The 23534-nt window shown below is 36.0% G+C and overlaps 3 protein-coding genes across 5 annotated transcripts; 1 reads left to right on the top strand and 2 right to left on the bottom strand.

The window, feature by feature from the left end:
* Positions 1-459: 459 nt before the first annotated feature.
* LOC103947185 (aspartate-semialdehyde dehydrogenase-like) lies at positions 460-2137 on the bottom strand. Of its 2 annotated transcripts, none has more exons than XM_048572308.1 (6): positions 2062-2137; positions 1687-1773; positions 1538-1582; positions 1341-1436; positions 870-1024; positions 460-791 (listed from the first exon to the last, which is right to left on the bottom strand). In XM_048572308.1, the coding sequence occupies exons 1-6, from the start codon at positions 2092-2094 to the stop codon at positions 710-712; spliced, it is 498 nt and encodes a 165-aa protein (XP_048428265.1). In that variant the 5' UTR covers positions 2095-2137; the 3' UTR covers positions 460-709. The 2 variants fall into 2 exon arrangements, with proteins under 2 accessions (XP_048428265.1, XP_048428267.1); XM_048572310.1 differs by lacking the exon at positions 460-791 and adding an exon at positions 1157-1223 and having other exon boundaries at positions 898-1024.
* Positions 2138-7775: 5638 nt separating this feature from the next.
* On the top strand, positions 7776-10491 carry LOC103947184 (zinc finger protein JAGGED). 2 transcript variants are annotated; one of them, XM_048572189.1, is made up of 5 exons: positions 7776-8025; positions 8211-8305; positions 8610-8750; positions 9229-9310; positions 9529-10491. In XM_048572189.1, coding segments are annotated over exons 1-5 (852 nt in total). In that variant the 5' UTR covers positions 7776-8023; the 3' UTR covers positions 10061-10491. The 2 variants fall into 2 exon arrangements, with proteins under 2 accessions (XP_048428146.1, XP_048428147.1); XM_048572190.1 differs by having other exon boundaries at positions 7778-8025; positions 8616-8750.
* Positions 10492-20237: 9746 nt separating this feature from the next.
* LOC103947127 (IST1 homolog) lies at positions 20238-22893 on the bottom strand. Its single transcript, XM_009357983.3, has 6 exons — positions 22676-22893; positions 22078-22210; positions 21865-21968; positions 21415-21586; positions 21165-21305; positions 20238-20736 (listed from the first exon to the last, which is right to left on the bottom strand). The coding sequence occupies exons 1-6, from the start codon at positions 22723-22725 to the stop codon at positions 20389-20391; spliced, it is 948 nt and encodes a 315-aa protein (XP_009356258.1). The 5' UTR covers positions 22726-22893; the 3' UTR covers positions 20238-20388.
* Between the last annotated feature and the right edge of the window lie 641 nt (positions 22894-23534).

Genomic DNA, 23534 nt, shown 5'->3' with positions numbered 1-23534 from the left:
GATGAATTGAACAATACGGCCAAGAACCTTCTGGAAGTTTTGGACCAATCCTAAGGTCAGCCCCAAGGAGAAGTTTTGGCCAATAACTTTCAAGAATCTCAAATGTGAGATGGACAAATACCTCCCATGAAGGGTACCCTTGGCGGGCAAGGTTGAGAGCGTATGCTTGATTGAGTGAGGATTTCTAAAAGCATTAGAATTTTTTTAGGGTACTTTTTGGAAAGTTGGTACTTGCTCCGAAAGGAGTCAATTGCCTACTTTGGAGCATCACCAATTCTATGTGCCTGAAGAAAGCAAGAGAACGCGGACATCGGTTGGACCTGTCGGCTTGAGCAGTGTGCTTGATTCTTGCATCCGTGTTCAAATCTCTCTTTCTCTACATTATAGAGGTTTAGAAAATAATTTTGTCCAAAAAAAAGCAAGAGAGTGAAATATTCTCTTAAAAGTACAAGATCATTATAACAAAATTCCCCCTTGAAAATGAATTATTGATAAGCCTAATATCTTATTCTACGATAACAAAGTCGTATCCCACTAAGTAAGATCGGCTGCTAATATCTTATTCTACAAAAATAAACAATGAAACTGCCTTAATTTGCTCGATTTCAACTTCTGCCTACATCTGAAGACTAAAACAGAATCAACTCAAATCACTTCATCTCACCTCTCAAATAGATTTATATAGAAACATGTCGCCCTTGAAATTTAACTATATCAACATCTCGGCAATCTGAACAACATTAAGTGCAGCTCCCTCGCGTATTTGATCACCGCAGACAAAGATATCCAACCTGCGTAGAAAAATGCCAGTAGTGGCTTGTCGAAATATATACAGTTAGAAAGATAGCATTTTGTACCGTTACCCTTACCCATAGTTCCCCTCTTGGGACACAAGACGGCGGATTCTGCTTGCTGCAACATCGTCTTTGTTTGACACCTCCAATGGTGTAGGGAAGTTATTCGCTGTCCGGTCATCAATAACCACCAGTCCAGGCGATCTCTTCAGAATTTCCCTTGCTGTGTCCTGGACAGTGAACAGATTTAGAACTCTAAGGAGAACGTGAAAAAAAAAAAAGTAAATAAATAGAAATTCATAAGACCGTCAGAAAATTCAGCAGAAATTCATCAAGTTGGTTCTCAAACTGAAGATTTATACTCTCAGCATGTGCCCGCGTGACGGGAACTCGTATACATGTGGCAGTTACCTTGACATCATTGTCACTCTGAGGAAATGGACAACGAATAAATGATACATACACCTATGTTATTAGAATCTCCAAACTTACAAGCTGCTTTCCAATTAAATTACTCTGACTGATGAAAATCGTAAAGAAATTAACCCATATTTTTCTTGTCTCCTTGACTAGTTTCATTTTCTCTTCATTGTATCCATTTGAAAGAACTGCCGAGTTGTGCGAAAACAAATTAAACGCATACTGCAACACGCAAAGGCAAGCGTACGGTTCAATGATGCATCATGGAAAAAAAAATTTAATTTCCACAACAAACTTGAATAATTCACAACAAATAGACCGACCTGCCGCGAGAATATCTTAGTGGTCGGCGGCTTCCCTTCCAGGACCTTTGTATAGAAATTAAATTACATTACTTAAAACGGAAACCGAAAAAAAACAAAGAAAAAAAAAGACAACCAAAATCATGAGAGTGATGAAGTAAATAAGAAACCTCCTTAGTTTGCAGCTCAAGCTCTCTCATGGCAGCAGCACCAGCTCCACTAGCAGCCTGATACGTGCTAACCACCATTCGTTTTACCTGAAAACGATTCATAAAGCATAACCCAATGTAACTCGATTAATTTCACAAAACCCCAATTAAAAATTCACATATAAAATCCAAATATAACTCCAAAGCAAACAACTTTGTAGCTCAAAGAAACAAACTCAAGAAAACCCGATTTCAAAACAAACCCGAAAAAAATGCACAAAAATCTCATAACAAAAGCAAAGCAATCAACTTTATAGCTCCACAACCAAAAACCCATTTCAAAAAGTTTCAAAACTTCCAAAATCACAAAAGATAAAAGGAAAAATAATTGCCAACCTTAGAATGGCGATGGAGAGGGGTGACAGCCATTAAACAAATAATGGTGGAGCAATTTGGGTTAGCAATGAGCGCTCCCGGGCTAAGAAGAATTACGAAAGTATTTTAGCATTTTCTATCTACTATTGTGTAATTCTTCAGTGTTGAGAATTGAACTCAAGACGTGCCATAGAAATACTCAATACCGATCATTTATCGCAACTAATACAAACATGAAACCAAGGAGCTCAGTCCTTGAGTTAAATTTTCCCTTAATAGAGATCAAAATTAGTTGTTAATTTTTGTCCGTTGATCTTCTTCAATTCATCCGATCCGACAACTGAAAACCAAAAGGATATGAGAGAAGTAAAAAGGGATGTGTGGATATCATACCTCTCAAATTTTCTCATTTTCTCGATAAGTTATTGTATCGAGATTATAATCGAGTAAATGACGAGAATGACCTTTTAAAGGGAACAATGTTCTCGTCACATGTTACTATTTGATTGAAAAAATGGAGATGCAAATGGATATAGGTATCAAATTGTAACACCGTTTAAAGTGTGAATGTTGTTTACAGATCAAGTTTCATGGGCCATTTGGGCCTAATATGAATAACCAAAAGTTAACTTATTGGGCTTGAAGTATCCAACGGGCCAGTATGGGCCTCCGTGTGATGAGATACCATCCAGAAATCAGAGCGAATAAATTAAAGATGTGTTATCTATACATCCCTTTTTACTTCTTTCACATCTCTTGTTAATTCCTATCATTTGATATTCATTAATTCATTTGATTTGAAGATCGAAAATTAGAATGATGTGAGAGCAGTAAAATGGAGTATGTGAATATCACTCCCAAAAATTAAACCCAAAAGCACTTTTCAATGTTGACTTTCACAGTTTCCCTAACTTTTTAAAAGAAACTGCTTTCCTTTATTTTTGTGCCAAATTTTGTTTTTTCAATTTAATAATTTGGTTTTTGATGGTCAATATTCATTATATTCAGGCCACCAGCCCCAAAAATGAATATAAAAAATTATAATAAATGGCCATGACAAATAAGCAGGAGTTGCAGATATCCCCTTCTGAAATTTGTTGATGCATTTGCTATTCTTTGGCTATGTTTGACTGGAAATCACGATGAATATCCATTTTCCTAGGTTTTTAGAAAATGAAAGAGGATGTTTGATGTTTGGCAGAGCGGCGAGTGCATGCAGGACCACCTTATGTAATTATGGATATAATTTTGCAGTATTTGGATGCACGGCCGATGCATGCTTGCATGGCCGGACTTTACAAATTTGTATTACCAGTCCAAATGATCGATCCCCCTCAAGTCAAGACCTACACGGCCTAGTGTGCTCCATGAACCCACCTGAGTATATATGTATGTATATATGTAACCCATAATATACATACATATAATTCATTACACACACACACACACACACACACTAAAATCGGTATATTATGGTGGCCGTTTTCATACTTCTCTTTAGCTATCTACACTCTCCGTCATATAATTTATAATTTTTTCTACACTTGGAATATCACGGATTATTTTGTAATCGTTTCAATAATTACACTGCATGCATGCAAGTGGATCCAATTTAATTTCATTTCTCTAAAACTTTCATCGTTAGATGATAATAAACTGGTTAAGGGCAACGATCTTCATACTTCTCTTTTAGCTATCGGCAGTTCAAATTATTTTTACTTTTATATGCATTCGCTTGCACGGGGGCTGGAGGAAGTTTCGAAAAATCAGTACTAAAATCACTATCCTACTTTCGTTAAAAAGGTTAAAACTTGATTAATTAGATTATACATTGTCATTAAGCTCATCTTCTTGTGATCATCGTTTAGTTTGTTAGACTGCATGCACGTAATTAAGTCTAAGTGGATCTCGTTCAGTTTTAGTTAGGCTTTAAGTAGATCATTTGTCTAAATTGTATGAACATTACCAGCTTTAGTTTCTTTTGTGTTTCCACGTTGCTCGAAAAAGAAGATGATCAACCAAACTAGATACTTTTAAAGAATAAAACAAGACATTGGGTGGAGTTGTGCCCATCCCTACTTGGATCATAAAAATACTGACATTAATCAGACACTGAAAGTAACACTTCCATGATCCATCGCAGTACAAAGATATATACATATATATGCCCCCAGGAAAGGGATTTAATTAGCTACAAGTGGACCATATAATCTCTATGATGCTCTTCATGTTAATTAATTAACTGATACATATGACGAACATTCTGCTGATCAGGTACTTATGTAAGTAGAAGATGTGCACTTGTAGGCTAGCTTGCTTAACTATTTGATCTGCAGTGAGTATATGGTAAAATAACAATAATTGCAAATTTATGATTATATTAGGTTAAATGGTCTTCTATGTTTTTGTTGGTAAATAAAGTAAAATGATCTTGGTCTTGTAGATCTAGAGGAATATCATTCGTTATATAAGGACAAGATAATAGAAATTAAAAAGTTTTAAACTTTGAAAAATAAATGACATATGCATAACACTCATAAATTAAGCGAACATTTGATAAAGATTTCATTTTTAATTTTTAGTTTATGTATATATTATACATTTTTATTAATTGAAAACTTGTTTTATAACTGTTTTTTAGCTTTCCAAAAAAAAAAAAAAAAAAAAAAAAAAAAAAAAACATGTATTGATAATTGTTTTCAAGTTTTAAAAATGAAAACTGAACGGGCCTCGAAGTCTACCATTTGTAGAAAAATTCGACTACCATTGTATCTAAATAAAGAGAGATTTTTCAATGTACACGGAACATAGGGTGAGACACCACATGTAATTATACAATTGGGAAGACACTTGAAAAAAAAAATTCCACCAATCATGATAATATGTGGCAACTACTTCATGTTCCGAGCACACAAAAAGACTCTCCTAAATGTGTACTATAGAAAGCCTATTATAGCATAGATTAGTGAATATTTTAGATTTATAACCCTCTTGGCTAGGCTAGGTGTAATTTTTTAATTAATTTAATAAAATTCTATTATACAATTGAGTTGGTTTATTTATTTTCTTTTTATTTTTTGAACACATGATATTATCTACACTAATGGGGAGAGGGTAGGCTTAGCGTCACAATGAGCTAGCAATAATGTGGTTCAAATTCGCCTTCGGCGAGAATTAAACCTATAACCTTTCATTTACAAGTGAAGAAATACCACTAGACTGTAGTACCAAGTATGTTTGTGTTAAAGTTTAGGTATGTTTTTATTAGGTTTAAGGTATGTTTGTAAACACAAACCAAAGGAATATGTGGAGAGACAAATAGCAGAAGGGCACATTTAAGAGTGAAGGAAAAACTTAAGAGCCTCGTCCTTCTTGTTGGAATTTTTGGATTGCCAGGCCAGCCTCACTCTAACGACACCAATACTGTTCCCAACTTTACCACTTGCCCAATCTGTCAGGTGTGGAATTTTACCACAAAATGCCTCGGCCTCACTCTAACAACACCAATACTGTTCCCAACTTTACCACCTGCCCAATCTGTCAGGTGTGGAATTTTACCACAAAATGCCTCGGTATTAGTTAGAGTGGGGTAATCATATTTAAACCCCTTGGTTTCCTTTCCCACCATCGATGTGGGACTTTAACACTCCACCTCACGTATAACCTCATTTAGTGGTTCACATGTGGAGATCCACATCGGTAATTGAAACTCAGAGGTCAACTCACATTGGGCCCACTTGTTTTTAATTGGAACTCAGCAGTCGTCTCTATATTAAGAGCTCCCACTTGTTTCCTTCACGGTGGTGACAAGCTCATTGGCTTGCACACAGGCTCGTGTGGGGTTTTACCACAAAATACCTCAGTTTAAACCCCTTGGTTTCCTTTCCCACCACCGATGTGGGACTTTAACACTCTCCCTTACATGTAACCTCATTTAGTGGTTCACACATGGAGATCCACATCGGTTATTAGAACTCAGCGATCGTCTCTATATTAAGAGCTCCGACTTATTTCCTTCCCGGTGGTGACAAGCTCATCGGCTTGCACATAAGCTCGGCCCCCACCATCGATGTGGAACTTTAACACTCCCCCTTCTGTGTAACCTCATTTAGTGGTTCACACGTGGAGATCCACATTGTAATTGAAACTCAGAGGTAACTCAGTGGTCGTCTCTATGTTAAAAGCTCCCACTTGTTTCCTTCCTGGTGGTGACAAGCTCATTGGCTTGCACACAAGCTCGTGTGGGGTTTTACCACAAAAGACCTCAGTATTAGTTAGAGTGGGGGTAATCATATTTAAACCCCTTGGTTTCCTTTCCCACCACCGATGTGAGACTTTAACACTCCCCATTACGTGTAACCTCATTTAGTGGTTCACACGTGGAGATCCACATCGATAATTGAAATTCAGAGGTCGGTTCACGTTGGGCCCACTTGTTTTCAATTGGAACTCAGCGGTCGTCTCTATATTAAGAGCTCCGACTTGTTTCCTTCCCAGTGGTGACAAGCTCATTAGCTTGCACATAAGCTCGCCCCTCACCATCGATGTGGGACTTTAACACTCCCCCTTACGTGTAACCTCATTTAGTGGTTCACACGTGGAGATCCACATTGGTAATTAAAACTCAGAGGTAACTCAGCTGTTGTCTCTATATTAAGAGTTCCCACTTGTTTCCTTCCCGGTGATGACAAGCTCATTGGCTTGCACACAAGCTCGTGTGGGATTTTACCACAAAAGACCTCAGTATTAGTTAGAGTGGAGGTAATCATATTTAAACCCCTTGGTTTCCTTTCCCACCACCGATGTGGGACTTTAACACTCCCCATTACGTGTAACCTCATTTAGTGGTTCACACGTGGAGATCCACATCGGTAATTGAAACTCAGAGGTCGGCTCACGTTGGGCCCACTTGTTTTCAATTGGAACTCAGCAGTCGTCTCTATATTAAGAGCTCCGACTTGTTTCCTTCCCGGTGGTGACAAGCTCATTGGCTTGCACACAAGCTTGGCCCCCACCATCGATGTGGGACTTTAACACTCCCCCTTATGTGTAACCTCATTTAGTGGTTCACACGTGGAGATCCACATTGGTAATTAAAACTCAGCGGTCGTCTCTATATTAAGAGCTTAGACTTATTTCCTTCACGGTGGTAACTCATCGGTAGTCTCTATATTAAGAGTTCGGACTTGTAACCTCATTTAGTGGTTCATACGTGGAGATCCACATTGGTAATTGAAACTCAGAGGTAACTCAGCGGTAGTCTCTATATTAAGAGCTCAGACTTGTTTCCTTCCCGGTGGTGACAAGCTCATTGGCTTGCTCACAAGCTCGTTGGCTTGCACGGGCCCGCAACCGTGGGCTTTGATACCATGTTGGCATTTTTGGATTGCCAGGCCCACCCCACTCTAACGACACCGATACTGTTCCTAACTTTACCACTTGCCCAATCCATCAGGTGTGAGATTTTATCACAAAAAACCTCAGTATTAGTTAGAATGGGGTAATCATATTTAAACCCCTTGATTTCTTTTCCCACCACCGACGTGGGACTTTAACACTTCTCAAGTCTCAACCTAACCAAATGATACTTAGACGATACCCTAAAGCCTAATGCCCTCTCTCCTATCTCCATTCCGCCACAGTACCTCCTCCTTTTTTAAGTCACGAGACCCAGTACTACTGTCTCAGCTAGCTTTGTGCTTTCATTTTTTTTATAATTTTATTACGAGAGAGAGAGAGAGAGAGAAGATATAGATGAGTCCAAAGGGGTTTGGCAGAGAAACTGATAGAGAACTTTCAAAGCTCTTTTTCTTCCACCATCACTCAACTAGCCTCTATATTGCTGTCTCAAACTGAAAGTCTTATAATTTTCTAAAAGCTTTAGTTATCCGTCTTCCCATCTGCGAGAGAGAGATATATATATATATATATACTTCTTCGCCTCACATTCACATTTTCATTTCTGTCTTTCTCTGTCGGTACCATGTAGGTCTTCCCCCACACTTTTCTCACCTGCTGCTTGCTTCTCTTCCCCTTCCCTTTAATTTTCCTCCTGCCCTTTTTTCTATACTACTACTTTGTGTGTGTATATATATCATTTTTAAAGTTAAACAGCAGTACTATTATTGGTTTTTTTTATAAGAATCTTTTATATATTTATGGATTTGCAGGCGACCTGACGAAGGAAACCCACTAGACCTCAACAACTTGCCTGAGGATCATTTCGGCAGGGATGGCAAACAAGTTGCCGACGACAGCTCCTCCGGTACTATTCAATTTTCTGATATCCTACTTCCATTCCCCAAACTAAACCAAGGCAAAACCAAATAACCCTTAAATTTGTATTATTGTCTAAGGGTGCATTTTTCTTGTTTTGTTTCTCTCTTCAAGTCCCGCACCCCCCCCCCCCCAATAAAAAACTAGATTATGGGCTTGAATTAATTGATGAGCTTAAAATTTATTCATGGTGATTGTTGGTTAATTAATAAATTAGGTAGGGTTTGAGCTGATTAGGTTGTGTCTTATCGAAGTTGCTTTTGTTTTGTTTGTTGATTGGGGGTTTCACATAGTTGCAGGCACCTACAGAAAAAAGAAAAGCAGTACAAAAGATGGAAAAGACGAGAGCGGGAAGGTCTACGAGTGTAGGTTTTGCTCCCTCAAGTTCTGCAAATCTCAGGCCCTCGGGGGACACATGAACCGCCACCGTCAAGGTACCCTCTCCTCGTTTCTCTTAATAAATTCAATTTTTACTAGAAATTCACAAGCAGCTTTTCAGCGAAGCATAAATTTTAGAGAATTTTAACGCAAAGATTATGGTAGTATTTATTTTAAAGAAAAATTATATTTTTATATTAAAAAGTCAATATTGGTACTATTCATTTTATCTTTTATTTTGTCCTTATCGTTAAAACTTAAAATTTTTATGTATTTTTCATTAATTTTCTTGAAATTTTATATTGACATCAAAGATTCCAGCCATGAAGTGTCTTCGGTCATTTCATTATCTTTGAGGAAAAGAAAGTTTGTGATTTGATTTGATCGTTTGTTTTCTTTTGCTGATATGCTTGCTTGGTCATTTAAGGTTCATCTGCTTATTATTTATTTATTTATTTTTGGTTCTGGATTCGTAGCTATATATATAATATTTATTAATTTGTGATTTGATTTGTGTGTTGGAATGGTCATCAGAAAGGGAGACAGAACAACTAAACCGGGCTCGTCAGTTGGTTTTCAATAACGATAACCTGGCCACCCCTCCTCCTCACCTAGGGTATGTAATTTTATGCTTTAATTTCTCTTCCTTTTTCTTTTAACAAATTAGTTGGTAATGCAAGGCAGTGTCCTCTCCCTCCGCACTTAAAGATCGAATCTTCGTCAGATTATTTTGGTATAAAATATGTTTTTGTATAAAAGTAAATAAAATAGTTGGTTATATACAAATTTATTCAGTGTGATTTGATTTGTGTGCTGGGTTTGATATTATTATAGATGCTGCCATCCGATTCCCCAAGGAGGGTATCATCATCCGGCTGCTGCAGGCAACAACAATGGTGGTGTTGATCCAACTTTACCTCTCAGATTCCCACCAAGAATTTTTTCTGGTTCTTCATCAAACACCCTTATACCGCCACCACCGGTACCGGCACCGCAGGGAGGCGTACAAGTACAACCTCCTCAACCCTACTTATATCCGTCTCCGTCGCGGCCCATGTCCTTCCCTGCTTCTTCCCATTACCCTCATCATCAAGTCAATGACTATTACGTTGGACATGTTCTTAGCAACAACACTACTGGCACTCCTTCATACGGCAACCCAAATGTAAACTACGGAGTGGCACCGGCGGAGTCCACCAACTACACTTGCATTGGGGCGCCTGTGGGACCAGGAGGCGGTGGAGGTAGTGGTGGTGGTGGTGGTCGTAGAGACGGATCGCTGCACGTGAATCAGGAAGAAGGATTGAATTGGAGCAGGAGCTACGCAGGGACTCCTTCGATCAATCGATTTCAACATGGCTTCTAATATTAATTAAAATACTTCTTTTTTTCTCTTCTTTTTTTGGGTTTTTGTTTTTTTGTTGAGTGAGCGATAGTCTGAAGCATTATTATTAGGGTCTCTGCCTTGACACGCCACCCAGAACGGACAGAGAGAAAGAGAGAGACTTTACAAGCTGACAAATGGGGTCATGAGACAGAGGAAGGAGATGAGTGAGAGGTTTTTTGGTATTTTTCTACAGGGGGGGGACTGGGACAGCTTTTGAGCTCATCGACACCCTCAGCAACTTTGGCTTCGAGTGGAAATTAAGAAAATGTTGTTGTAACTTGTTGAAGGATTTCAACATTGAAAATCTGAGTGTGTATACTCCACACCAAAAGTCTGAAAAGGGGAACTAGAAAAATGGATTGTGGGACAACAAGTTAGATTTGAACTGAAAGTTGCCAACCCCCTTTTAACGTTTCGTGTTCGTTTTGCATGCCAATCAATTTCTTTTCCTTTAGCTTTCTTTTTCTTTTGCTTCCTTCCATTTCCTTTTCCTAGAGCATTTAATTTATATGGTTTCAGCGATTTGACCAAAGGAAATTAGGGTGGCTGTTTCTCTCTCTAGATTTCTTGGTGTAGTGTGTAATCTCTGATCCACCCCAAAAATTAGGGTCTTCTGGTTTCTGGGTCATATGTGGTCACAGTGTCACACCATGCTTGCAATCTAGGGGGCAATATGACCTGTTGAGAAACTCGCAATTCCACCTTGTTTTTGGCTGCAACTTCCCTCACCAGAAACAATCACATTTCTTGTCTCTTAAACGATACCCCTCCAAACTCCAAAGCATAATCCAGATCCCCACTGTTAGCATATATCCATGTATGATCCGTTGATTGCATGTAACTCGGAGAACATTAGTCTTGTTTATTGGTATTTCCCCGATATTGGGTACATTAGTCATGTGTTAACACATATCTTAAGAAAAATGGTCATAGTTGAAAATACTTACTATGCATAAAATGAACAACATCACTACCAGGAAGGTTATGGGCAAGGGAACAAAGGAATCAGCTAAAGAATCCCTAAAAAGTGCGAAGAATATGGGCGTGGCAAGTATTGAACACTATACCACTTACGTCCTTAGATACACAATCCAAAGACTTCCCAATTTTCTTTGACAGTCGTTAGATTTGATCCAAGTCCTTTTGTGGCGGAATATTTTTACTTCAGTATAATTCCTAGATATTTAATTTTCTCATGAAACAAATAACCAATTACAATCTTTTTGATATAATTTTATGTGGCTTCGCTATTTAGAGCGATGACCGGTGTTGTCACCAATTTGGATTCGTTGCATCTATCGTGTTGTGGAGTAGATTTATATTGGTGTTGTTTGTAGTTTTGTTCATGTGAAAGCTGTTTAGGGATTTACTCTTCTTGTTTGTCTGTGCAAATCCACTCCACAATAATTTTTTGGTCACTGGAGCTATGTATTGACACCTCTATATTTGTTTACGGTGATCAATTAAATTCCACTGTAACATTTCTTGTCAAGTATAAAAGTCCATCTAACCTTATTTTCCACATTACATGGATAAATTACTGTATGAAAATATCACACATTTTCAAATTCAATAATACAAAGCATCCTAACGCAAGTACAGTACCTTTCTACTCAAACTTAAATTTCTTCCACAGTCACTCTGCTCTCTCTCGAAAATTATAACTTTTCCCATGTGAAAACATTACCCTACCATTGTGTTGAAATATTTACTAATTATATATATAGATAGATATATATTTGTCCGCAATAATTTATATGTTTGTAGGATAAGCGACTTTGAAATAAAATAAAAATGCGGATTCTTTAATTTTGACCTAATATATAGAATGTTATCACATTGATTTTAAGAGAAAAACAAATAAGACTTGTGCAATCTGAGACATGGACTGATGACTTCAGAAAAAATTTGAACCTGAAACCAATTAAATAATCATGGTGGGTGCATATTGTCTCTTAAATTCCGGATTGATTGAGAATCTCGTTAAATGAAAGCCACAGGGCCATGAAGAACACAGAACACTTTACTGCAGCGCTAACCCTAGCTATGGTGTGAGTATGGAGGAAGAATCAGCTGGCTTAAATATGTGGATAGAGCAACCTATTTTTCGGCCAACTGCTGAGGCTGAAGATTGAAGGCGATTAGGGGTTCAGGTGCTTAAAAGTGCAACTTGAAGTGACTGATGAAGATTGGTAATTTGGTAGGGAGGAGGGTGGGGCACCAGGAGCTACATAAGAGACAGATAGTCGAAGATAGAAGACACCAAAAAGAGCAGCCCTAGCCCTAGCTATATATATAGCTAACCCTAGTTTGTTGCAGACTAAACCTGCACACACACACACACACACAGACGTATCTATATACATATATACATAAATAGATGTATATAATATATTATGTTTATGTAAAAGGTTAAGCTGGACTGCAACCATCTACACTACCGCTAGTTGTTTTTGCAGATAAGAAATCACATTGTTAACTATCGGAACTACATCTGAGGCCCATACTGGGTACTGCTAGCAAGCTAGTGTTCAACCTGATTTGGTTAGCAGCTAAAACCTAGGTGGACCCACAAGCACATATTTATACAACTGAAGATCCTTCTAGTTATTTACTTTTTGTTATATTATTTCTATTGCAAGGTTCTGGATCCTAATTAATTAGTTTGATTGTAATTTATCAATCTTCCTTAGCATGGATTTCTCTTTCAAAGTTTACAAATGATAGAGATTAATTCGAACTTGGGTGGGAGAACACATTGTTTTAATAAACTTGACTACACTCATATGCTTCTTCGTTAACATGGTGAAACTTAACTTGCTAATTAGTGAATAACTACCGATAGTGCCATGACGAAGCTAGAACTTTGTCCCGACGAGACCCCACGTATTCTCCTTTACTTTTGAAACCTCTCAAAGACATTTCACCACCTCAAAATCTTCACTTGCAGAACAAATCACAAACCAGAGCAGAGCTATAGCTAGGTCAGACTGGATGTTCTAGCACATTCAATTACTGATCATAAGTAGAGGCTGGCGCCCTACCCTAAATGTTACAATAAAGATATAAAGTTAAGTAACATTTGATTATCTAATTTGTAGGTATCTTTCATTGGATATGGTATTTGTTTTAAATAATTTACTGACAACTAACTGCTATATATGCAGCAGCAGTGATATCAACAAAAAACGACAAATGATCCCACAAAAAAAAAAAAGGATCAATCAACTGTACTATATATAAATGCAGTCTATGAACAGAGTTTAGGGTTCCCCTAGTGGTATGCATGCAGCGAGTCTATTCCTCAAAATTGGTGCGACCCCAAGAGATGAATATCTCTAATGAAGAAAGGTACGAGACTGTATAGGTTGACAAAGATCCGGGCACAGAGAGAGAGAGATGGATCACCGATAATTGGATGTTTCACATGGACTACCACGATATTTTATAACCAGAGAAGGCCAATAATTAGGAAAGCACTTTACATGGCTCGGGTGTATCATTAACTTGGTGTATTGTGTTAATGATATATACAACGTCATGTTAACAAAAACTTACACATGTTTTTGTAAAATTTATACGGAAGCTAAAGTGACAAAGTATCCAACAAGAAACTACACTCCTAAAAGTCATTCCAACAAGAAACTACACTCCTATAAGTTGATAAATCTAATAATAATATTGTATAACTTAATACTCGAGAGAGAGATCAGAGGCTGGAACTGAAAATATGAGAGAGAGGTGGTGCGTGCATGCATAAACTACTAAATAGCCTCAGTAATAGTAGACGGGCTAATCGGAGATAGAGTAGACCAGCTTTGCTTATGCACGCAATATACATATATACATACATACATACATACAATTTTGAGAGAATGTTTAAAGCTGTTTTGAAAATTTTATCAGCTTTTACAGTGAATTATTTGATCTCTGTGACTATAGGTATAGCTAATAAGTTAACTGATCCATCATGACTCTATCAGTTTCTGTATCTTTATTATCTCTTTCACTTATTTGGTTTGCTAATAGTTCCTGATCATATGATCTGATATGGTCTGAGATATCTCCGTCTCTGTGTGTGCGTGCGAGTATTGTGTGTACTCTGGTACTCTGTGAGGGAAAGAAAGTAGCTAGTAAGGTTTTTTCTCTTTCTTTCAAGTACCAAAATACTTTAACTCGACACTGCCCCGGCCCATTCAACGTGCGTGAATTAATGGTTTCCATCACTGTTTACAAAGAAGAAAGCGACTGTAGCAGCTAGCTAGGCAAACCAATTGGACCATTGGAAATTTCTCTTGTTTTTTCTTTTTTGGCAATTCTAAACCTAGCAACAGCTAGCAATACATAATCTCCATCTCCAGGACAATAAATAGTTTTTCTTATACTACCAGCTGTGACAGAAAGCAAGTATTAATTGAATGACATCCAGAAAGCACAAGTAAAAGAACCTAATAGGTGGTATATATAATGCCTCTTACTATAAGCTCTACACTTTCTAGGAGTTCAAATAGTAAACGAATTAAACAAATAGCAAAAATACCGAAAACGTCCTAAAATCTTAGAATGATGATAAAACATAGTAAACAATAGAATTCATCTAAAAATGCACATTTTACGGTAGCCGTGAGTTAGGCTTGTGAGTCTGTGACCCGTTTGATCTACACCTTTCCATTTGATCTGTGATCCATTCCTCAAATTGCATTCTCCATGATGCTGATTTATTACGCTTTTTGTTTCGATCTTCAATCAATTCGGTCGTCTTGTGTACATTAAGAAAAAAGAAGTATAATTTTGCATCCAAATTATAAAAACATCTGTTTAATCTTCAAGGTTGATTAATGTAATTCTTCCCGTTTTTTCCCTTTCATAGGTCAGATTAGCTGGGTTGAACTCGTATTCAGTAATTTGGTTAGAATATGGATTTTTTTTCTCACTTAGTATCAATGTAACCCGAATTTCCAATCAATATTTATATGGGGCTTTTAGATCTAGGTCCAAAACCATAGATGATTTTTAGGAGTGAGTCCAATTATTTAATTACATGTTTTTATTTCTTTTATACTCATTTCATATTTTTTTTAAATATTAAAAATCAATTAAAATCTTCTAATATTATGCATTTTTCAACTCCAAAAAATCTAATTAATATCTTACAACAAAAAAAAAACTAATATACTAACATAAATTATCTACAAAACATTGTACCTTAACTCAAGTAACAAATATATGAATATATATTATACCTGTAAGCAAGATATGAAACCTAACTAAAAGGTAGGAAAAAACATAATATACCTATAAGCAAGACATATGAATTTGTGACACGTTGATTATAAAAAAGAATTTGTCATATAGATACATAAAAATAAATTAACATGTGATATAGGTTGATTATAAAAATTAAAAATAAAATCTATAAATGGGGTTTAAAGCAGGAGGAAGAACAAAAATAACAAAAAATAAAAATAAAAAGAAATAATCAAAGAGATAATTAGGAAAAATTTTGATTTTTATAATAAATCTTATCATTGAATAGATAATTATTGATAATTAAATAATTAAATTTAAGGAATTGGACTTATTTTAATATATTGGACTGTTCCTACTACTGGTTAAAAAAATTGAACTTATATCAAGTTTTCCCTATTTATTTATATATACATCCATTTAAAAATCCCTAATTAACGGTACAAAAAACATTTTAGAATACTTGGTGGATTGCCTTGCTTGGATTATTCACGATAAATTTAGCTACTTGTTTTTTTTTTTTCTTCTCTTTTTATACTTTTTGGCATTTGCTCCATTATTTGTTGGAGAAAAGGCAACACAGCTGCAATTGATTTGACTTGTTAGAGCTATCTACAAATTAAGATAATCACATGAAATAGTGACATGTGAACATCTTCCCGTTCAATTGGGAGCTACAGGAAACTATAGGACATGCGTATGCAAGCTTTTCAAATGATGATAGTACTAGAGGTACTGCTGTAATTTAAATTTTCTTTGTTTTTAATTTCTCATGAGGACCCTGTTCATTCTTTGTTAATCCAATTGTACTCATGTATGGCAGGAAATTTGTGAGTACAATTCCATAAATCGTGGATTGCAACAGTATACCCACAGAGGAGGTGCCACTGCCCGACCCATTTGTACAATTTGCTGTAGAAAAAGCTCGGGTACGTAAAAGTTATTTCATCATTGTTTTTGTATATAGGTCAGCCGCAATGGACATAAACATGCTCTCATATGTGTAATGTCAATGAACGTTTCTGAAATCTTAACAGTAAAAAATAAAAAATAGTTGGAGATTATTAACATTCGATATATGCATAGAGGATTCTATTGGTTCTCTTATTTATTTGCTTAATTGTTGTTTTACTGATCTGGATGAAGAATTACAGTTCCTGAAGTCATAAAAAAAAAATGCAACATTTTACTTCTTTTAACTCCTACTTTCATAGTCTTAGCAGGAAGCTTCATAGTCTTCTAACTATTGTTCCTTTTCTTTTCTAAAAATGGATGGCAAACTCCCATCTTTCGTAGGAAAAGATGAAGAAGCAGCGCGGTGAGAAAAATGTTGTAGCTGACTCAAGGAACCCTCCGAACAACCGATCAAAACAAACTAATGCTAGAGAGATTAAATTTGGAAACTAAACCAACATGTTTATTCTATACATTTAAATAATTAAATGATCTCCGATTGAAATGATTTTGAATGGGTGATCTTCAAATGAGAATTAAGAAATTAAATGATTCTAATTTTGAAATTTGTACGATTAATATACGTTATTTGCAAGGGAAAATGAGCTCATCCCTAAAAAAAGAAATTCAAACCGATCAGTGGGGAGTTCCCTACTCAGTTAATAAAGTCCCGATTAACTGAATGGATCCTAATTTAACCACCCTTCACTCCAGTTACTAGCCTTGCCTTCGTCATCCCCCCAGACATACTGAAAACCATGTCTTTTGAACCAAACGCAATGTCCATCTTCCAAATCTAAACGCTTCACTTTATATTGAAAAAGCCAATTAATGGTTAAATCCGATACTATCTTAAATCGAGTCAATGTAGAAGAAATATTAGTATCCATATATAATGCGGATATAGTCAAATAGTAAAGTTTCTCATCTTTGCTTTATTTACAAATTTCATCTTCAACAAACGTAGATTCATTTCAATAATTTTTTTCATTAATGAAATTATCTTGTTATACAGTATTTCTCTACAAATATATACACATAAATATCTTCATATTATAACTAACTAAATTTAAAATATATGGATAAACACTACACATGCAAAAGTACGACTTACAACTATCCTGGCCCCTAGCCTATATGTACGTGTGGACTAACGAGGGCTAGGTGTTTGATGATTGAGAAGTAACCAAACAAAGCAGTTCTGGTTTGGTTGTAGCTATAGCTCACTTTGGACTATAGTTAGAACCATCTTTAGTTTTTAGTTGGCCAAATTGGTTAATGGTTCTGGTAATAGAGTATTCAGAATATACTCTGTACGGTAGAAAAATTATGATTTAAACTCTCGTAATGAAGACGGTTAATAAATCTTAAAAATGAAGTTTCTATTCAATATCTGTTAAATGCAGAAATAAATATGTATTTTTGTTCAACCCCACGCTCTCTTTCTTCACGTTCGTCTCTATTCTCTCTCTAATCTGTATCTCCACCAACATTTTCAGATGAATATATAATGAATAATGAATCAGCCCATCAACATAAAAAAATAAATCAGCCAAACCAACATATTTTTTTTCTGAAAAAATATTAAAATTGCAGAAAATTATTTGAAAATGAATCAGCCTCATCCAAGAGAGATTTTTAGGTTTCAGATGGATAGTTTCCGAGTAATGCTAGAGGGACTAAATTTGTAAACTAAATAATGTGTTATCCATAGAAATGAGCATGTCTATCAACGTTTAAGTAATAAATCAATTATTAACTTCCATATCCTTCAAATGAAGTACTAAGTAACATATAGAACCGTTTATTTATTTGATACATTTAGGTGATTGAAAAATCTCCAATTTAAATTATTTTTTTGTACATATGATCTTAAATGAAGATTAATAAATTAAATGGCTTTGATTATTAATTTTATATGATCAAGATACATTAAAGGGGATATGTGTATCCCCACATGGGGATGCAATGATTATTCATAGTGGAAGGTACAGCTGGGAGGTCTAAAGCAAGCAACCAATGGAGAATTAGGGTTTTAAAACGAAATTCAAGACGAAAACGACTGTTCAGTTCCGCAATATCAATGTGGGTTGTTGCTGAAGATCACTTGGTTGAGCACCACCACCACCTCTTATGGCATGTTATGATTCAAACCAGGTGTTCTTTTTTTGGTCCGATATATATTACCTCATATATATAGCTGTCTAATTATAACTCTCTCTCTCTCTCTCTGTCTCTCTCTCTCTCTCTCTCATGCATGCTGCTAAATGCTAACCCAACAATGTTACATCTTTGTCACGACGCAGACAGAGACACAGTGAATATAAACGTACGGCTAATTGTTGTATGTGTGCCCTTCAGAAGTGTTTGCTGAAGTTTCATGCATGAGTACTTAATTAAAGAGTACTGTTGTCTTTTGAGAAATCGACGTGGGTTTTGTGTTTGCATGAGTAGAATTCTCTCCCTTTTTTTTTCTCCTCTTTTTTCCTCTCATTCTATTTGAACGGTCACGGTTAAACCATATTAACATCTTATATTAATTTTATATAGAAAGACAAAGACAAAATAGAGAATGTGAGAAGAGGGAAGGAGATAGAAAGAGGAAGGGAGAGAATTCTAGTCCTTGCATGAGAGAAGCTTGACTCTCTATCTATGATATATATATATATATATGTATGATATATAAACAGAGATCCCAACCGGATCTTACCCACCAAATCTTAAGGATCTGGAGATCCGGATCCTTGAAATTTGATCCAACGGCTACAAATGGCTTCCTATTTATAATCGTTAGATCAAATATTCAATTGTCCGGATTCTTAGGACTTGGTGGGGGAAGATCTGGCTGGATCTCTATCCTGTACAACTATACCCACCATCAGGTCATGTAAACTTTGTCTCTCCTTACCACTGTACTGTGACCTTTATCATTAGCCTAGCTGCTAGCTAGGTTAAATATATAACATTTATATTATATATGCAATAGTGCAGCCTTGTATAATTAGGTCTAGCCTCTAGGCTAGGGCACTAGGGTTCTCAGATCGAGGTTCATCAGGCTGTGGCAGCAGCTGTTATAGATAAATAGCAGTGTCGTTGTAGATCGGATCGGACTCTTTGGGAAAGCAAACAAGAATGTTTTGGTTTGTTCTGATCATCCATGTCAAACCTTTTTTCCTTTTGTACGGTTTAGGGTTTGGCTTTCATCTTCTTTTTTTTTTTTTTTCTGGTTGTTTTGCAACCAATCAATGTTTCCAAATTTCATGTTACCGTCGTTCTCCTCATACATATATACGGTTCTAGTTTCGGAAAAAATAAAGTAAACTACCAGGCGAGTTACTAGTGTAATAAGTCATCTACGTTTACTTTAAAGAGATTATATAAATGTTACATGATAAAATAAATAATGTTTTGAGTCCTGACTAGATTAGAATTTCTCATATTTTACATGTGAAACAAATATTTCGAACATCGGTCCAACCACACATCAATCTCTTTTTCCGTTATTAAAACCCTAAACTAAGCAAAGGCCCGAGCATATGTATTATTAAAAAAGCTACATGAATAGAAGAAAAGAGGAACCTTATTGGCACAACAAGCGAATACATAGCATCCGGTGTTGTTGGAAGACATTAATTCTGTGTTTACTCATTCAGTGAGGGCTACAAACACCCGTTTTCGATCCAAATTTTGATGCGTGCATTGCAGCATTCCAGGTCTATATTATAATTATCAAGGACAATATCTGAATGTGATTAGTCTATATAATCAAACATTCCGAAAAAAAAAGAAGAAAAATCCACACAACTGACTTAATTCTGGTATGTAATCAGATGGCTTTGCACTCCCATCTGACGAATGAAAATATGCAAATCACAAGCACAACTAATGGCTCACGGCTCATTGAGGGCTTAAGAATCTTGGGAATGATATAGAAAATATATTGTAGAAAAAGCGATTGCAACAATAACAATTGGTGAATGATGTAGAAAAACATTTGAGTTCTTCAGGTCACAAGATACAAATATACAAATCGTATTCATGAGTACGGTTAAAACCTCGACACTTTCTTTGCAATTAGTAACGTATCCAAATGATTCACTTGAGCATTATAAGGACTTAACCAGCTCTGCAGCCTGACGGGCAGCAGCAGACGCATGCTCAGCAGAGGCAATGGCAGCTCGAGCTCTCTCGAGGATATCAGACGATTGTGGTCTTGTCTCCCCTTTGGTTTCACTAACTGGTCTTGCTTTATCATCATTCGCTGATGGTTGAATCTCATTAGTGAACGATGGTGTCTTGCTTAAAGATCTTGGAGCATGAAGGTATTGAGGTTCTTGTTTAATATCTGCAGGCACAATAGAATGTGCCCCATTAGCAGGCGGGGAACTAAATGTGATTTGTTTTGCGGGAGCTTGAGAAGGTGCAGCAGCACCACTTATGTGCTTCGGTCCACCCTACAAATAATGAGAAAAAGGCCAAAATTTTTGTAATCAGTGTAAATAAAATAAATATCTCCTAATAATATATGGTTTCATGATATGAGTCCAATTTCAAATGTTATTTGAAATGTATCCAATTGAAAATCCAATTCCCTATCAAACTACTAAATCCCATATAGAATAATAAAAAGGGTAATTGTTAACTAAGATCACAAATTAAGACCAAGAAATTCCTGTATCATGAATATGTTTGTGACTGAAAGCATAAGCAGCACAACAAGGAATTCACGTATCATGAGAAGTTGTATCCATTGACGATTACAAAGCTAAACTATATATGTCAAGGTGCCTAATCATGGTTTCAATGACACAAATAACATCAGAAGATTAAGCTATAACCGATCACTTTGGATAAGGAAAAAGAACTTAAGTTGGAATAGTACCAGCAGATCTTCATGCTTTTTACTGAACTCCGCTTCAGTGTCAGAAGAATCCCAATTCAGCTTGTACTCTTTGGCAATTTCCTTCAATACCTTAAGCCTTGCCTCTCCGGAGGGACCACTAACTGAAAGCTTTTCAATTATCTGCCAAAATCATATAAAACGAATTGAAAATGTGGTATCAGTTTCTTTTTACAAATATGATGCTGTTCTTCAAAGACTCACAGTTACATATGCAATAAAACCACGTAACTGTTCTGTTGACACCGGAATCAGGACGAAGCTCAGACACAGCTGATACAAATTCCTTCCCATATTTTGCTGTAAACAAATTTGTGATCTGCATTAAATCTGGAACATCTGAGCATCTTGGAGCAGCAAAAATTATGCTCGATATAGCTTCTCGTAATTCCGTTGGGCACTCCCTGTAATTAGATAATAAATATATTGATATAAATATGCGCAAAAATAACACAGATCCAATATGCCTGCTGGTTAAAGGAAACCGCAATGCTCATAGTATTCCAACTTGCATTAGTATTTCGTGTCTTCGTGTCCTACTGTTTAAAACCAACAACAATGACAGACTCCAAAGACATTTAAAGTAATGCACCAAGTCTTTACATGTTCATATATAACAAGAGAGGCTAAGTATCAGAAGTTATCTAAAGCCGAAACTATTATCAGCAATTAACGAATTTACCTCTGACTTTCAATAATGGGAACCCGTGCAAGGACGAATTCACAGAACAGCTCCAATATCTCATAAGCAGCCCAAATGTTTTGCTCTCGTATAACATGCTCCACCTGACCATTATCAAATGTTCACCACAATTATCCGTAACAATTCAAACATGCAACAAACTCCAATCAAATAGGCATCGAAATTTTTTCGGTACAATTTTGAAAGTTGTACCCGAATTCGAGCTATTGCTTCTTGGCCAGCCTGCAAAAACTGTGCAATCTCCTTGCGCATATTTTTGAGCTGCACATCTCTCTTGTTTTGCAGTAATTTGATGCGTGAAATACCCAAATTCAAACATGTTTTGCTACAAAAAAACCCGGCAAGGTTAAGGATTTAGACCCCTTATTACAACAGCATTGCAAAAGTTTATAAATTTGACTCCAAGTCTCCAAATTTTTACACCCGGCAGAGTTAACAAACAACCAATTTACTAAAAACAATGAACATTTATTGCCAAAAGCCAAGAAATGCAAAAAAAAAAAAAAAAAAAAAAAAAAAAAAAACCGATCGAAGTATTTCCACAGGTATACTGATGAAATAATCAAAGAAACCCAGATGGTAATATGCTTTGTTGAATATTGGGTGCCTCACAAAATCAAGAATTTCGACGACATATTGATCAATTATTAAACTAAAATTTGACCAAAAGAACTAAAAAATTCTGGATAATTAGTTACGAAATTAAATCGTGATAAGCAAAGAACAAGGAGAACCAGATGATTAATATGACTAATTTAAACAAACACATAAAAGGATGGGATTCACCAACCATTTTGTGCCGAAAACGCCTCGGTTGAAGAGCTGGTTTAACAGAGACATGGATGCCTAACGAAGACGACGAGCCCCCTTGTGGAATGCCGATCGCTTAATAAACTCTGTAAGACTGCGATTTTTGGAGTCTCTGAGGGATAATCGCAGAGAATCAATGTCTTCAACTTCTGGGTCAGAGCTCTGGATCAGTGGTTCCCTACCGAACTAAAACATAAAATATGGTACAGTTTCTTTTGCTGATTTTTATTTAATTATTTTATTTATTGAAAACTAATTTTCTTTTAAAAAAAAAACTTAATTGTAGCAATCATCTCTAAATTTTACCCGTAATCTAATCTTTATTAATTGATAAAACCCTCTTTGTCAATCAAAAGAGGGTGAAAATACTACTTAGTCTTCTATCACACAAAAAAAAAATGATTGGTAATAATGCAATTTCACATGTCCAAATTTTACTGTTTTTTATTGAAGTCTCACCTATATGTGATGTTAAAATACCTCCAATATTTAAAAAAAAATAAAAAAGACAAAAATAAAAACCTCACACTCCCCCACGTTCTCTCCCCCCCCCTCTCCTTCTAATTTTCTAAAAAAAATATGTTCATACACACAAAATTGTGTAGACAAATGCTAGTTTATAATAAGATAAGATTAGGAAAATGTCATCAAGATAACAAAATAAAGATGGTGTTATTCACAAACTCTTATATTTTCTATATATTCTTGTTAATTTTTTATCACTAATCTAGTATAACCCCCGTAAAATAAAGATGTAAAAAATAGGCGTGTGGCCCTGAAATAAATACATTGACCATTATTATTTTTATATACACCTCTAAGTAATGGATTTAAGTCAC

This window comes from the organism of the source record quoted next, unplaced genomic scaffold (assembly GCF_019419815.1).
Source record: "Pyrus x bretschneideri cultivar Hongxiangsu unplaced genomic scaffold, Pyrus_bretschneideri_v1 Contig6, whole genome shotgun sequence".
In the NCBI taxonomy this organism is placed as follows: Eukaryota; Viridiplantae; Streptophyta; class Magnoliopsida; order Rosales; family Rosaceae; genus Pyrus; species Pyrus x bretschneideri.
The sequence above is the reverse complement of the archived record's forward strand: the minus strand, read 5'-3'. Positions and strand labels throughout refer to the sequence as shown.